The 16,260-nt window shown below is 36.9% G+C and overlaps 1 protein-coding gene across 4 annotated transcripts in view; it reads right to left on the bottom strand.

The window, feature by feature from the left end:
- Positions 1-15,358, bottom strand: part of FMO5 (flavin containing dimethylaniline monoxygenase 5) — a 28,586-nt gene extending 13,228 nt beyond the window's left edge. The window contains exons 1-5 of one of the 4 annotated variants that reach the window (XM_074188604.1): positions 15,265-15,358; positions 14,798-14,957; positions 7,702-7,890; positions 3,113-3,275; positions 2,009-2,151 (exon numbers count right to left, since the gene is read on the bottom strand). In XM_074188604.1, the coding sequence (XP_074044705.1) occupies positions 2,009-2,151; positions 3,113-3,275; positions 7,702-7,890; positions 14,798-14,932 (630 nt within the window). In that variant the 5' untranslated portion in view covers positions 14,933-14,957; positions 15,265-15,358. The other 3 variants (XM_074188603.1, XM_074188605.1, XM_074188606.1) reach the window with 3 other exon arrangements.
- Between the last annotated feature and the right edge of the window lie 902 nt (positions 15,359-16,260).

A 16,260-nucleotide genomic window follows, 5' to 3' on the forward strand; every position in this document is an offset into this window, starting at 1 on the left:
ACATTCTTTTACCTACTTTTGTGTGCCCCGCCCTCCCTTCCTTCCTCTTCTCTGCCTGTTGAAATTCATTTCCTCTCCAACTCAGCTCAGATGAAACTTTTCGTGATCCTTGTTTCTTCCTTGAATGTTTTCTCTCCTTGTTCAAATTTCCCAAAATATCGACTCTCTCCTTTGCTTTCATCACAAGCTACCAGTTCTTTGCCCATTTAATGTATCACTAATTTTTCTCTTCTAACACTCAACCGCTGATGACTCCAACCATCCACTTTGCTCTTAGTCATATGCTACTGAAAGAAGTTGGATAAAACCACAAAACCATGCTGACAGAGCCCGCTAGAGATCTACTTCATCTCATCTGGGTCTTTATGGAATGGTATTCCTTTTAGAACTCCCTCATCAACTCACTATTCTACTCAACACAGTGATCCTCCTCAAACTTCTCATTGCTTTTTCTTCCCTCATCCAAGACCTTATCTGAGAACCTTGTCTAAAAAACATTGATATTTGCCAAGAACTCCCTCTTCTCTCACCCTCCCCATTTTCCATCATCCAGATACTTTCCTATACCATGTTCTCTTTCACTCCTATCTTAGATGAAGAGGTGGCCTTTCTCTTTATCAAGAAAAACCTCTCTATGTTGTACACAGAAACAATCCCAAGTTCTCCAGCATCTTTTCACCTCTCTCACTTTTCTTCAAATTTTTTTGTCTATTAGCTGCTTCCCTGCTGCTCAAACATTCCCAAAGTCTCTTTCATCTTCAAAAAACCCCTTCCCCCTTTTGTGGCTAAACTTCTCAAGAAGGTCATCTATCATAGAAGACCCCTCCTTCCTTTCTTCTCACTCTCTTCTTAATTCTCAGCATGATCTCATTATTCAATTGAAATCACTCTTTCCAAAATTACCAATCTCTTAAAATTCCAGATCCTTTGGCATTCTCTTAATCCTCATCCTTATTAGACCTCTCTGTAGTCTCTGTCAGTGATTTGCTTCTCCTTGATACACTCTGTGGTCCACTGGTCTCCTTATTGTTCCTCACATAAAACTCTCCATCCTCTAACTCCATTGATTTTCCCTAATTGTTTTCCCATGCCTGGAATCTTCTCCCTCCTTACATCTCCACTTCCTGGCTTTCTTCAAGTCCTTCAATACAAATTCCATTAATAGGAACTGCCCCTTTTAATGGTAAGCACCTCCTGACTGATGATCATCTCCAATTTATTCCATGTATGTCTTGTTTGTACATAGTTGTTTGGAAGTCATTTATCTCCTTGAAATGTGAACTTCTTGAGAGCAAGGGCTGTTTTTTTGTCTTTTTTTTTTTAATTCCTTTACCCTCTCCAGTTTAGCAAAGTTATATGTCATTTAATAAATTATTGATTTAACCTTTCATTTTAGTCTTTCATTTATAAAAACCTTCATTAATATACTTTAATACATGAACATCTGGGTTTTCAAAATATAGAAATTAGGATATGACTAGTAATTTAAAAACAATTGTTCTTTTTGCTTTGTTTTGTTTTTTACAAAAGCATTATAGGACAAGAAAAAAAAAGAAGCCAAGCTTTTCTTGTGTATAATTTAAAAGTATGATTTTATGTTGGAAAGTCAATATCTGGAATGAATATTTTTTCATAGACATTATTTACCTACAATATTCACACTGCTGCATGACCTCATTATGAGGACTAAAGAGGCAATACTCATAGTTTCTGCAATAATGTTTTTTCCTGCTTTTGAAATATTTTGACAATATAGTTAAATATTCTTTAGCCACTGACTCATTTTAGTATTTAAAAAACATTGATTTGCATTATTTTTCAGGGTTTCTTCTTACAAAACATAAGGAATTATCACTGATTAATGTCATTTGGTTCTCAGATATCATCTCTATTCATAGGCAGCTCCAATCATAAGCCACTTTAGGCTGCTAGATGACATAGGTTTACTCTTTTTTTTGTGTGATGATGGGTTAGGGTCAAACAAAACAAATAATTGAATGATTCAAACCTGTTTGGCTGTGTGGCTGACCTCTACAGCAAGATCTCCTCCAGAATTCCCAATGCCAATCACAATGACCCGCTTTCCAGAAAATCCTTCTGGGTTTTTATAGTCCCGACTGTGCAAGTATTGACCTTTGAACTTCTCTATCCCTGAGAACCAAAGGCAGAGTGATTCCATGGAGGAGGACAAGGACCATCCAAGGCTTGTTTGAGACCAGTTCTATTATGTATAGATACATTGGACAATAGTACACTATCTTCTTTCCTCCCTGTCTACAATAGTTACTCTATAGAACTGTTGTACATTCCTTTTAGTTCTGCTTTCCATTGACCTCAGCCCAGAATGCTGTAGTTTCCTTGTCACAAAAAAAGTTGTTTAAACTATAATTTGTCTTCTGTGGGAAACTTTGTTCCCTCCTCTCTTTCACTTTATCCCTTATCTCCCTTTACCTTTTTAAAATTCTTTCCCTCTAAATCTTTGAAAACATCTTGCCCATGGCCAAAGAGAGAACAATCAATATTTTCTTCTTGAGTAGAATCTTTTTTTCCTTCAAAGCTGACAAATTTTAAATTTCCTCTACAAACATACATTTGTGGTCATATATGTCCATAAATATTTGTTATAGTTGTAAAGAGAGCTGGATTTCAATTCAGAAGACCTGGGTATAAATCCCTTGCTCTCCCATCTACTACATTTGATTTTGGTCATCTTACTGGATCCAATGATCTCTGTGATTTCTTTTGGTTCTAAATCTCTACCTAGGATATCTCAAAACCCCACTATCGTAGTTGGAAAGGCAACTCTATAATAGCTCCTCACTACTTTTTGGTCCCAGAAGAATGTGAAGGTAATAGTGAGATAATATAGGTTGACTTCCAATCTTCCTTGTTGTTGACCTAAATCCTTGACAATGGCAAGGGTATAATCATCTCCCTGAGTAAAATATAGAAAATCAGGGTAAATTGCACCTTCCTTGCCTTAGTCCTATTTCTACTTCACTAGCATAGGAAATACCTTGGTGGAATCTGATCACAGTCTTCCCAGGTCCATACCTGAAAGGCTCAGGTAACATTTAAAAAATTTAAGGTCCTTTCTTCTTGAATGACTTACCAGGGAAGCACTCCAAGGGCAGGTGAGCATTGGTGTGATGACCAGTACAAACCATAACTCCATCAAAGACATTCACTTCCTGCTTCCCATTAGATTCAGTGACTATGTCCCACTGGCCTGAAGTGGGAAAATCAGGTCGCTTCTTCACACTGCAAACAGTAGTCTGGAAAGAAAGACTATAGTTAATATAAATGGTGGCTACACATCCACACTGACAAAGGATGACTATCCAATCACAAAGTTAAATTTCTGAATGAGGAGAACAAGGGCATCCCTAGTGCAATGAGGAGTCTTGAAAGGAGAGAATGATTTTTGAAGGACTCTGCCAATGAGAACTCTCTTCCAGAGAGGACTGTATCATAGGCCTAGAGCTAAAGCTAGAATCTCATGAATATTATTCTTTGTTAAGATCAAAGTGAGACAATTTCCACAAGGGAAATTGTGTAAATTCTGATTGTATTAATCCATTATACTGAGCAGACTAATGTTGCTCTTTATTCCTCCCTTTCTCACTTTTTTTGGTAATTAAAATTATTTTTTAAACAATTTATTGATGGCTTGTTTTTTTCCAGCACTTTTGTTTCTAGATATACACAAACTTGCATTTACCCAGGGAATTTTTTCATGTTAAAAAGAGAAAGCTAAAAAAAAAATGATGAGATCATGTCTGACAGCATTCATTATTCCTAGCCATTCCCAGTTGATGGAATCCTCTTTGTTTCTAGTTTTTTTTTGTTGTTGTTGTTATCATAAAACCACTACCAGGAAAATTTTGGCATATATAGGACTTTTCTTTCTTCGACCTTCCTGTGGAAGATATTTAGCAATGGAATCTCTGGATGAAAGGGTGTGAACAATTGCCTCACTTTTTCTGTATAGTTTCAAGTTGTTTTCCAGAATGGTTGAGTCAATTCAAAGTTTCAACAATAATGTATCTCCTTCAGTCCCTCTAAATTAATTTTTTTTGTCAAATTGCTAATTGTAGGATAAGAGTATTTTATATTTATCTTATTATTAGAATTTTGGAGCATATTTTCAAAAAGTTGCTAAAAGTTATTAATTCTTCTTTTGGAAGTTTCATATTATTTGACCATTTATCTATTGGAAAATAGCTCTTGGTCTTATATATTTGCATTAATTCCTTATATATTTTTATATGAATTTTAAAAAAGATAGCTGATTCCTTTTACAGATTCTCTTCCAAATTAATTTTCTTTTCTGTTTTAACTATATTAATTTTGCTTGTATAAAAAAATTTTCTAAAATTTTATGTAATAGAAATCATTAATTTTTTCTTTTGGGATCATTTCTCTCAACTGCCTAAGAATTCTCTATTTAAATGGTATGTCCTTCTAGTCTCTTCTATTTTAAATGACATATTCTTTTATACTTAAGCTATACTCATTTGAAACTTTTTCTGTTGTATAGTATAGGATGCTGATCTGAATTCTTTTTTTTTTTTTTTTAACAAAATCCTTTATGGTTTTCTAGTTAAATAATGGATCCTATTAAAGTATAGATTCATCTCCAAATAATTTGTTATTGAATTCATTGTGCCCTGGACTACTTAATTAATTTGTTTTGTATTATTTCTGCCTAATCTATTTTATTGATTTATCTTTCTATTTTCAAACTTGAATGAAGTAATATGGATGATTATTTCTTTATAATATTGTTTGAGTTCTGGAAGTCCCTATTCATTCCTATTTTTATATCATTTTTTCCTTTGAGATTTTAGGCTTTTTGCTCTTCTAAATCATTGCCATAGCACTAAATCCATAAATTAACTGAGGTAGTTTCAGCATTTTTATTATATTGAGACAGTCCCTACCATGAACAAAGAAGATTCCTCTATTTGTTTCCTTCTTTCTATAAAGAATGTTGTGAACTATTTTACTGTAAGAAATCATGAGGGACAAGACTTCAGAATAGCCTGAAATGACTTGCATGAACAGAGTGAAGTGAGCAGAACAAGAAGAACATTATTCATGATATCAGCAACATTGGGTGATGATCAACTATGACACACTTGTTTGTCTTAGCAAACCAAAGACAATTCTAAAGGACTTGTGATTGAAAATGCCATCTATATTTAGAGAAAGAAATTGTGGAGCTAAATGTAGACCAAAGCTTACTATCTTAAATTTTTAAAAGTTGTCTTATGTATTATGTCTTTTTTTCTCTCTAATTTTTTTTCTGTTTGGATTTGATTCTTCTTTTACAACACGATTATTATGGATCAATGTTTAGCATGGTTTTATGCATGCATAGCTTATATTAAATTGCTTTCTCAGGGGGAGTGGGGAGGAGAGGAAGGTAGGGAGAAAAATGTAAAACTCAAAATCTTATGGAAAAAAATGATTGTTGAAAACTACCATTGCATATAGCTGGAAAAATAAAATATCTTTTAAAAAAGTGTTGTGTAATCAACTTGGATAAAATTTGAGCATACCTTCATATGTGGACTTTCAAGTATTTTATACTTCTTTATACTTATTTGGATTTTTATATCTATTTTTTTATCAATTCTTCATGGATTTTGTTACTGTAATAGAGAAGTTCAGATGACCTTTGTGAATGTACTTTGTATTCTATGACTTTATGGAAGTTATTTATTGTTTCAATTACTTTATTTACAATTCTCTGAAGTTTCTATGGTATCTTATATAGATATTTAATTTTATCTTTCTTTTGTTGATGTTGATGTTTTTAATTTTATTATCTTATTGCTATTGTTACCATTTCTAGACCTACATTAAATAGTAAAGGCAAAAGGGGGGCATTTTTGCTTTATATTTATCATGAATACTTCTAGTAATTCCCAATAGAAAAATGTTAGCTTATGACTTTAGATACATTTATCATATTACAAAAGAACTCCTGCAATCTTATATTTCTTAGTATTTTTTAACACAAAGTAATATTCTGTCAAAAATTTTTCATCATCAATAGCTATAATTATGTCATTATTTTTTTAAAATCATGGTAATAGTTTTCACAATGTTGAATATCTTTAGATTCTGGTAGAAATCCAACTTGATCATGGTAACTAATTTTTTTTTTGTTTTTTTTTTGACTAGGCAAATGGGCTTAAGTGACTTGCCCAAGGTCACATAACTAGGTAATTATTAAGCATCTGAGGCCAGATTTGAATTTAGGTACTCCTGACTCCAGGGCGGTGCTCTATCCACTGTGCCACCTAGCTGCCCCGATAACTAATTTTTGATACCTCCCTCCAGCTTACTTAAATATACTGATTCCTTTTCCCATACCCGTTCCACCCCTTCAATACCTATGGGCCACTGAAAATATATAGCTGATTGTCCTGAGGGTCTCATTAGTTTTCTTTCTGTCCCTAACTTACTGGTCATGAATTAATGAAAATAAGTCTGTGTTCTTTTATTTTATAACACTGTTATTTTTTTTTATATTTGTCTTACATATGCAGAGGTCCTTTTTATATCTTCCCCCACGCTCTAAATTCATAGATCCTGGGATATATCATTAATATATAGGAGTTTCCTTCCAAAATGGAGAGAGAAATTGAGAAAATAATATAATTCTTCCTTGTCTCTGAGGCATGTTTAGATATATGTGTAGCTATGAGATCAGGCAGCTAGGTGGTACAATGGATAGAGTACTGACCCTGGAGTCAGGTGGACCTGAGTTCAAATGTGGCCTCAGACACGTAATAATTATCTAGCTGTGTGACTTAGGCAAGTCACTTAACCCTTTTGCCTTATCAAAAAAAAAGGCTTTTTCCTTTTTTTAAAAAAGAAAAAATAGGCAGCTATGACAAAAGAGACTACTTCATCTCATCCATATTTTAAGATTGCTGATATGGATCTCCAATTCTTCAAGTCAGGTTGATATTTAATTAGGAGAATGAACACCCAACTCTAGGAAATATCTAAAAACCTAGCTAGATGTACTTTTGGTATTTTGGTAGGTCACTTATAGCTATGACACATAAATGTTCTTATGGAGACAGTAGGTCAAAATGGAACAGTCAAAGACATAAGGGAAGAATCAGTGGGAACATAAATGACTTAATCTGAAACTTTACTTGTAACTATACAAATTAAATTTTAAAATTGTTCAATAATGGTACAGAGGAAAGAACTAGGGGTCAAAAGATTAGGGTTTTATTTCAATTACACCAGACTTGCTGTGTGATCTTGGGCAAGTTATTTAACTTCTCCATGTCTCAGGAGCTATTTTATAGATGAATACATTAACTTCTAATCTATCTTCTTCATAGCACTATTGTAAGGATCAAATGAAATAAAAGGAGATGAAAATACTTAAAATATAACATTTTATAAATATAAGGCCTTATTATTTTGATATTGGCAGAATGGTGTTGGAACTGCATTCTCTTATAATAAACTATTCTCCCACTGCTGGAGAGTAGACCCTTTCCCTCCCTCTAAAGTCTTTCTGCCAATGTCAATTCCTGTGGGATTAACATAGCAAGAACATTCTGGTAAGAGGATTAGAAGAATGTCATTGGTAGTCATATTTATCACATGCAAATACCTGCAAATATTATATTACTTCCAATCACAAACAGGTACAATACCTCCTACCTTGAAACGAATATACTTTAAGAGGTCAAATTCTTTGGCATACATCCTAAAGTATTCCATGATTTGAGAGTTGTGCATGAAGTTAGGAAAGTCATCGGGAATGGGATAGTCACTGAAACACATCATTTCTTTGGAGGTGTTGATGATCACTGATTTATAAATACTGGCCCTTCCTTCTTCTGGATTCTCCTGCAGTAGGGATGAAACACACACAAAATTCTCAGATTTTATTTCACTGGGGAACTTTTCCTCTACAGTTAGTGGGGGCACCATCTTTCCTAGATAGTCAATGACATTGGGGAAGAAATAGTGGTCAGAAAGATCAGACATTGAGGTGTATGGTCATGTGACCATAGCTAAGTGTCCTGCTTATTCTTCAGTCTCATCAGATGTTACATTTAAAAGTGGGCCAAGAGGAGGAAAGGCCAGTAAGGAGAAAAGAATGATTTCATCATTGAAGGAGTTTTATAAAAGTGAGATGATGCCTTCAAAATAAATTGAACTTCTTGAGAAATCGATACTTCATTAGCATCAAAATGATTGATGATTGATGTCATACACATTTTCTGGTTGGTAATAGGAAGAAGACTAGGGAAGAAGACTTGGTCAGCTGGTAATGTTGCCATTACCAGTTGTGAATTTATTTAGTTTGATAAGATAAAAGTACTTTGCATGAGTGGCCTTGGGAAAAACTGAAGTAAGGTTTCTCTCTGGTCTTCAGGATCATCTTTCTTTATACCGCCCCCCCCCCCCAGTGATTTCCTCCTCTTAATCAACATTGAGAAACTATTATATATAATATACTTTCCTTTGTACTGGGATACAATGACAAAAATGGAATAATGCCTGCCTTCAAGGAACTCACATTCTATAGGGGAAGATAGCATACTCATCTACAGGTATATTCACAATATACATAGTAAGGAGGGATATAGGTGCCCCACAATTTAAAATCACCCAACCCTTTTAGCCTCAACTTATATTCTGCTCCATTCTCCTCCATCCTTCAGGAAAATTTAGCTATTCTATACTGTGAAGATGTCTAATGTCTCTGTCACTGTTGAATTCCTTCCCATCTTTTAAAGGCATCACCTTGACTATGAAACTTAGTATTGAAGATCTGTCAGTAAAAAGTACTCTTCCCCACAAAAATCACACATAGCAATTTGTTATACAATTTCCTAATGCATTTATTTATTATTGCATATTATAGCTTTCTATCTTCTTATGTCACTGTTGTGGCATGGGAGGCAACTCTCGGTTCTTAAAGTCTATGCCAGACAAAAATGAGCTTGGATAGGTCTTTCTAAGCTAGAAAAACTTTCTAAATTTGTATCTGGAAGTGGATTGTCTATCTGCTGTCAGAGGACCGGCCTACCTAGGTTCAAAGAGGCTCATTGTCAATCTGTCTATAATGGTTTGGTCCCAAGAACTCACCAAGACAGTTCTAGTTTGTGATACAGAATCTCAAGAGAATTTAGAAGTAGATGCAAACTCAGAGTTTTCTAGTTTAATTCAGACCTGAATAGAGCCCAGATACCTGAACCGGCATATTAACAGGTAGAGGCAGATAGGGGCAAGAGTCTGAGGCATAGGGGCGGCTAGGTGGCACAGTGGATAAAGCACCGGCCCTGGAGTCAGGAGTACTTGGGTTCAAATCCGGTCTCAGACACTTAATAATTACCTAGCTGTGTGGTCTTGGGCAAGTCACTTAACCCCATTTGCCTCGCCAAAATCTAAAAAAAAAAAAAAAAGAGTCTGAGGCATAGAAGGCTCCTGGAAGATGGAACCATAAGATGTGTTTCAGTTGAAAGGCACATCTGCAGCCTTGAGTTGCCTATGGAATGTTTCCACTCCCAGGGGGGTAGAAAATGTTATCACTTTTCTTTATCTATGGAGATAAAGTTTCTCTTTTCTATTTGGTTTACGCGAAAGTTTTGTGATTTGATGGTGTATGGTCCTTGATCTGTTCATTTCATATATATTGAATAGAGGCAAATATAGTTTTACCCCAAATACCCCATAACAGAATTTGAAAGTTCTAGTGTCCAGGCTACTTACCTAAATAGAGGTCTCTTCTAAAAAAAATAAACCTTATTAGAGGAAGCTAGATGGCACAGTTGATAGAGAACCAGCCCTGAAATCAGAGGACCTGAGTTCAAATCTAGCCTCAGATTCTTTCCAGCTGTGTAACCCTGGGAAAGTAATTTGAGCCCAACTGTTTCCAACACACACACACATACACACACACACACACACACACACACACACACACACACACACACACATACACATACAGATACATATGTGAATATATATTTATATTCACCTTGTTGATAGTCATCCAGCTTTGACTTGAAGGCTTCTCATAAAGGAGGCCCCACTAATTCCCAAAGTAGACTATACTAATTTTGTTGTAACCATGAGGAAGCATTTCTTTAAGCTGAGTCTAAATTTCTTCTTTTCCTTTCTTTTTTTCTAAGTTTTTTTTTTTTTTTGCAAGGCAATGGGCTTAAGTGGCTTGCCCAAGGCCACACAGCCAGGTAATTATTAAGTGTCTAAGGCTGGATTTGACTCAGGTACTCCTGACTCCAGGGCTGATGCTCTATCCACTGTGCCATCTAGCTGTCCCTGAGTCTAAATTTCCACACAAAGTTCCCAGTTCTGCCTGTTTGGGCCAAGCAGAAAAAAATAGGATGTTTGGACTTTAGCATCAAAGTCCTGGCTGTGTGATATGAAGAAATATAAATGATTTGGAGTAAAACAAAGATAGGGGAAGTGACTGGGTGATAGTACTATATACAGAGCGGGTCTATGCTAGTGGTAATTTTGAGTGCTCTGAGGGATCGGTTCTCAAGATAGGTGAAAGGGGATGGTGGCAAAGATGAGGAAAAAAATCCCATTCTTTTTTATTTAAAAAAAAGGTGACAGAATATCAGTTACTACCATCTCACATTCCTACTTTACATTCCTAGAACACTTTTATGAGAATAAAATATATGTGTATATATATATATATATATATATATATGTATATGCATCATCCAAACATATGTAAGAATCATATAACTTTCCTTGGAAAATAAAACCACCCTGACTTTGTTCAATGAGCTTCTGATTATTAATATCAAGCAATGCATAAAATAGGAACATGTAGTCACTAAAGATGTTTGGTATTGACAAGGAGAAAATCCAAAAGAAAGGACAAGTTGAAAAGGAATTGATTCCCTAAAGAAGGGGAGATCCTCCAATCCTACCCTTTGTAGATGATATAACTAAGTCCTAGATTTCTTCAGAGCACCCCCGACAAGGTGCACCATCATTCACCTAGGTAACCAAGTGGCACAGTGGCTATGGGGTTGGAATTGTAATGAGGAAGATCTGAGTTCAAATGGCGCTCCCAACACTTAGGGCAAGTCACTTCACTTCTGTCTGCTTCATTTTCCATATTTGTAATGTGAGGGTAATGATAGCCTTTAAATTCTAGAGTTGTCATGAGAATAAAATAAGTTAAGATTTGAAAAGTGCTTTGAATATTTTAAAGGGCTATATAAATACTACATTGCTGTTGTTACTATTAATAATGTTTGAATGAGGGGCAGCTAGGTGGCGCAGTGGATAAAGCACTGTCTCTGGAGTCAGGAGTACCTGGGTTCAAATCCAGTCTGAGACACTTAATAATTACCTAGCTGTGTGGCCTTGGGCAAGCCACTTAACCCCATTGCCTTGCAAAAAAAAAAAACTAAAAAAAATAATGATTGAATGTTTGACAATACGTGGGAAAAACCAAGTGCATGAAGAGTGAATATTGCCCAAACTGATATTCAGTTGAATGGACATCCCATAGATGTGGTCACTCAGTACACATATCTTATGCAAAATGGACTGGGTTTAGAAATAAACAGGCAGAGAGAAGTAGAATAGATCACCTTTGAGAAACTGCATATTTAAAAAAAAATTACTTCAAGTTATTTCCTTTAAACACCAACATTTAGTCTGTCTAAGAGTCCTAGAAGACTAAAGATACAAAGGATCTGAGTTTGAGGATTGTCCAATGGCAATGGATATTTACTAGCAGGCATTCCTGTCTAGGCAACAACATTACAAATAAATAATTATGAAGTTGTGTAAAGTAGGTCAGAGAAATGTGTGATTGAAAAAATGGGTTGTCATTGATGTAATGAGAGCAAGGGATAACATAGAGAGCCTGTTTCCACTGGTAAACACACAATGCCGAGATAATGAGGAAGGCCTCCTGGTATCTTAGTGAATTTAGGAGAAGACTTGGGTGAGAATTGTATGAGCTAAGCAGACATGCATGGATTGTAATCTGTGTTAGAGAGAATGCCTACATTTTCTAATTCAGAGAGCCACTGGAGTAACTAACATTCATATCATTCCCTAAGGTTTGAAGTTACTTTTCCCACAGCTCTGCAAAATAGATAGTGAAATTATTATCCCTATTTTTACAGATGAGGAAATTGGGAATTTCTGAGAGACTGTGATGTGTCCAAGAAAGGAATCAAAACCAGGTTTCCAGACTTGAATGAAGTTTATCACTCTTGTTTTTTTTTAATCCTATTTATTTTCTTATTTATTCATTTATTTATTTTACTGTTTATCCTCTACTAACAGATGACAAATCAAAATCAAACCGCTGCAGAACTGAACACAAAATGGTCCAAACAGGACAGATGACTATTACCTGCTTTATTTTGAATACTCTGTCTCTCAATGTCAACCTAAAATTGACACTGGTGACTATAAGATTCGTTAAACTCTCACTTCCCCAATCTTTTTACACAAACTTCTGTTGAGTTGAGGCTCCCTATTTTTACTTGTCAAGTTGATTTTTTTTTAAACCCCATGGTAGGACTGTACATTTATCTCCTCTAAACATCATCTTATATGACTCACCCCAATAATCTATACTATCTTTCTGTATCCTGACTTTGCCATTTGAAAGTTAACTTTATTTCTCATCTTTAAACTGACTGAAATTTGATAAGCATGGCATTTTGTTGTTTCTGCCTCTAATAACAATTTCCAACTTCACAGGGTCAAAGGCATCTTCCTGGGTCTCTACATTAGAAACTTTGCTTCATGAGGAAATCAACCCATTAAAATGATCACACTTTGAGTCCAGTCATTCAGAGAATTCTCAGTCTCCCCAACTATACTATCCCCTAACCCACATCTTTCTACTGTGTCTCCAAGGATAGTATGAAGTAATTGTAAGCTCTGAGCTTATACAGAAACATGCATCCATACCTTCATAAACACTAGGTGCAGTTACTAAACTGCTGTTTATTTACCAACATAAGATTTGAAAAGCTTTCCTCCAGAATCAAATAAAAGCCCCTTGATGGGATTGCCTGCTCCTCTTTTCTCCTCTTCCTCTTTCCCCTTCTATTTAGTTGGTTGGATTTTGTCCTTGTCAAAGAGGACCAAAATGACAAGCATGTGGGGTTAAGGTATGACATGTTGGGTTGTGGTTGATCAGAGCAGGTTGAGCTCAGAAGCCTCTGCTACAGATCCATTACAGATTATACTTATACCATGGCTCGGGGCTACAGAGAAACAATAGGGCTGGAGAGCTAGATGCTGGAGGGACTAGCTGCTAAAAATTGTGTCTATCAAACAGAAGATTCTGGTATGTTCCAGAAAAAACCTAGAAGGGCATTAGTAAAAAAGCTTCTGTCATTTCTGACTGTCTGCTTCTCTGGATTTCATGATCTCCAGAAACTCATCATTTTGAAAGATGAAATAAATCCTGAAACTCATGTGTCCTTCACACCCCTTTCTCTTAGGGTCCCTTCCTCCTTCTATCAGTCCCAAGAGGACTAGTCAGGATCCAATAAGGGAGGAGACAGTTACTCTCTTGCATATTGGCACAAAAATATCACCCGGAATCTACTAAGAGCCCAAATCATTTCAAATATCTTGTTTACTCAGAAATGGTGTTAAATAATGCTGGCTGCTGGCCAAGTACCTTTACATAAGATTTTTCAGGTGAGATGCCTTGGAGGCAGAGGGCTGAGGAAGAAAAGAGGTTAAAAGTGTTAATGCTACTGAGTTTAGCAATCTCTTATCTTTGTTGTTGCTGTTTAGTCATGTTCAGCTCAGTGTGATTCTATGGACTTTGTCCATGTGATTTTCTTGGCATAGATAATGGAGTGGTTTGCAGTTTTCTCCTCCAGTATATACCCATTTTACATATGAGGAACTGAGACAAATACGGATTAAGTGACTTATCCAGGGTCATACAGCTAGTAAATGATTGGAGGCTGAATTTGAACTCAGAAGATAGGACAGGTATTCTATCCATTACAGATTATACCACTTAACTGTTTTAATGGTGAACCTAAAGCTAGAACCAGACCCATAATGTCATTTTACACTTAGACATGGTGGGGACATGGGGTCCCCACCTGTGGATAGGAAGTCAAGAAAGAAGAGAGCAAAGGGAGGCAGGTTAAGTAAAGTCAGTATATGAAAGTGGAAAGGAAGAACAAAGAAAATGAAAGGAATGATAAGGGTAGAAGGGAAAAGAAAAACAAAGCTAATCAGTCAGAGATTTCAATGTGGATGAATCAACAGGTGATCTGTTTCTCCATCAGGCAGGTTATTAGGAAATGAATGAATAATCACCATTGACTATTTTGGGGGGGGGGGAATTTTTACAGCGGCAGTGGGTTTGCCACAATTTTATAATAATATGTCTCCTCAGAACACTTTGCTAGTGTTCTTGAAAACTGAAACCTCAAGTGTTACAAATGTCCTTATTAATTATTTCACTGGGAAAACTGAGGTAGGAGTCCTAGAGGCCTGGGATATCTTCTCCAGTAGCCTAATCACTATCATCAGCTCCTATGCCCTTGGGTAACTCAACCGACCCTGAGGAATTTCTACACCTGTCAAAGGGAGCTGAAATGTTTCAGAAGCAACCTTCCTGGCCAGTTCATGTGAGTTAGTGGCTGGGAATCATCCATTAGCTTTAAGGGAGCTGTAGCAGGTAGAACTCAGCACTGCATTACCATAGTCACAGTACCCAGATGAAGGGAGCTTTTCAAGGATGAAGTCAACAGGTGGTTACCTGAAACCTCCAGAGGCCTCCAATGTCATCCGTCCTCTCGAAGCAGACTGGTTCTAGGTCTTCTTCCAGACAACATTTGATGGAGCTGAGTCCGCTCACCCCTGCCCCAATCACAGCAATTCTCTTCTTGACCATTTTCTCTGGAGAGAGGGAATTCCACCTGTCAGAGAGAAGGGAGAGGAGGAACCAATGACCCCATCAAAGAATCTTGAACTTGTAGGAGGACTCAGGCAGATTGACAACATTATAGCTGGTAGAAAGTCTATCTAGAATATTCCCACCTGATGCACAAATTTCCTCTACAATTGCCCTCCCAGCTTTCTCAGCAGATGGCCAGATGCTGGGCTCTCCCTATTTACCCACTCTCAGACACTAAGGAAGGTGGCAGTTGAAGAGGCCCTCTCTAGTCTGCAGGTCCTTTGTCTGGCAAATGAGAAGGGACTTGGAACCAGAAAGCCCTAGTTCACCTTCTTTCTAGACCCGTCCTCTTCTGGTCTCAGGCCTGGGCTCTCCTCCTCTGGCACTCACTGGTGTTGACAAGGAAAGACACAGCTCCTTTGCCAATGCCAGGAAAAAAAAACTGGGGAGGAGTTGTTCTGCCCCGCCTCCTTATTGATGCCTCCCCTTCTCTGGTCCAGTCCAGGCTGGGGCTAAAGTGATTGCTGCCAGAAGGGAAGAAAAAAACAATCCCTGACAGTGAATAACAATTTTTTGGTTTGTGTTAGCCTGGATTTATAATTGCATTGGTATAAAGAACATTTGGTGAGGAAACAGCCTTTCTATCCACTGTGTCCTGAGTGCTGAGAAGTTTGGTGACCTGCCTATGGTCAGTCACAGTATTAATATACATGTATAAAGGCATGACTTTAACTCAAACTTTCCTGACTCTGAGGGTGGTTCTCTACCCATGTGCTCCCCTGCTAAAGTTATGAGTGGGAGGGCTTTTCAAAAGTAGAGAACAGAGGGGGCTAGGTGGAGCAGTGGATAGAGTACCAGCCTTGGAGTCAGGATTACCTGGGTTCAAATCTGGTCTCAGACACTTAATAATTACCTAGCTGTGTGGCCTTGGGCAAGCCACTTAACCCCATTGCCTTGCAAAATCCAAAAAAAAAAAAAGTAGAGAACAGCATGAACAAAGGCAAAGAATGAAGTATTGTTTGTGCAGAAGGGATGAAAAATGGAATTCATTGAATTCATTCTGTAAGTAGGCATCAGAGGGCATTGATCAGATATGCTTGGAAGGGAAATGAGCCTGCTGAGTCTTTGTTGTTGTCATTTTTTTGTGAGGCAATGGGGTTAAAGTGACTTGCCCAAGGTCACACAACTAGCAAGTATCAAGTGTCTGAGAATGGATTTGAGCTCAGGTCCTCCTGAACTCCAGAGCATTGTACCACCTAGCAACCCCAGGGAAATGAGCCTGGCAAAGGGTGTGAAGGGTGGGTGTGGGTCTAGACCAGGAAGCT

Source organism: Macrotis lagotis, chromosome 5, assembly GCF_037893015.1.
Source record: "Macrotis lagotis isolate mMagLag1 chromosome 5, bilby.v1.9.chrom.fasta, whole genome shotgun sequence".
NCBI classification, from domain to species: Eukaryota; Metazoa; Chordata; class Mammalia; order Peramelemorphia; family Peramelidae; genus Macrotis; species Macrotis lagotis.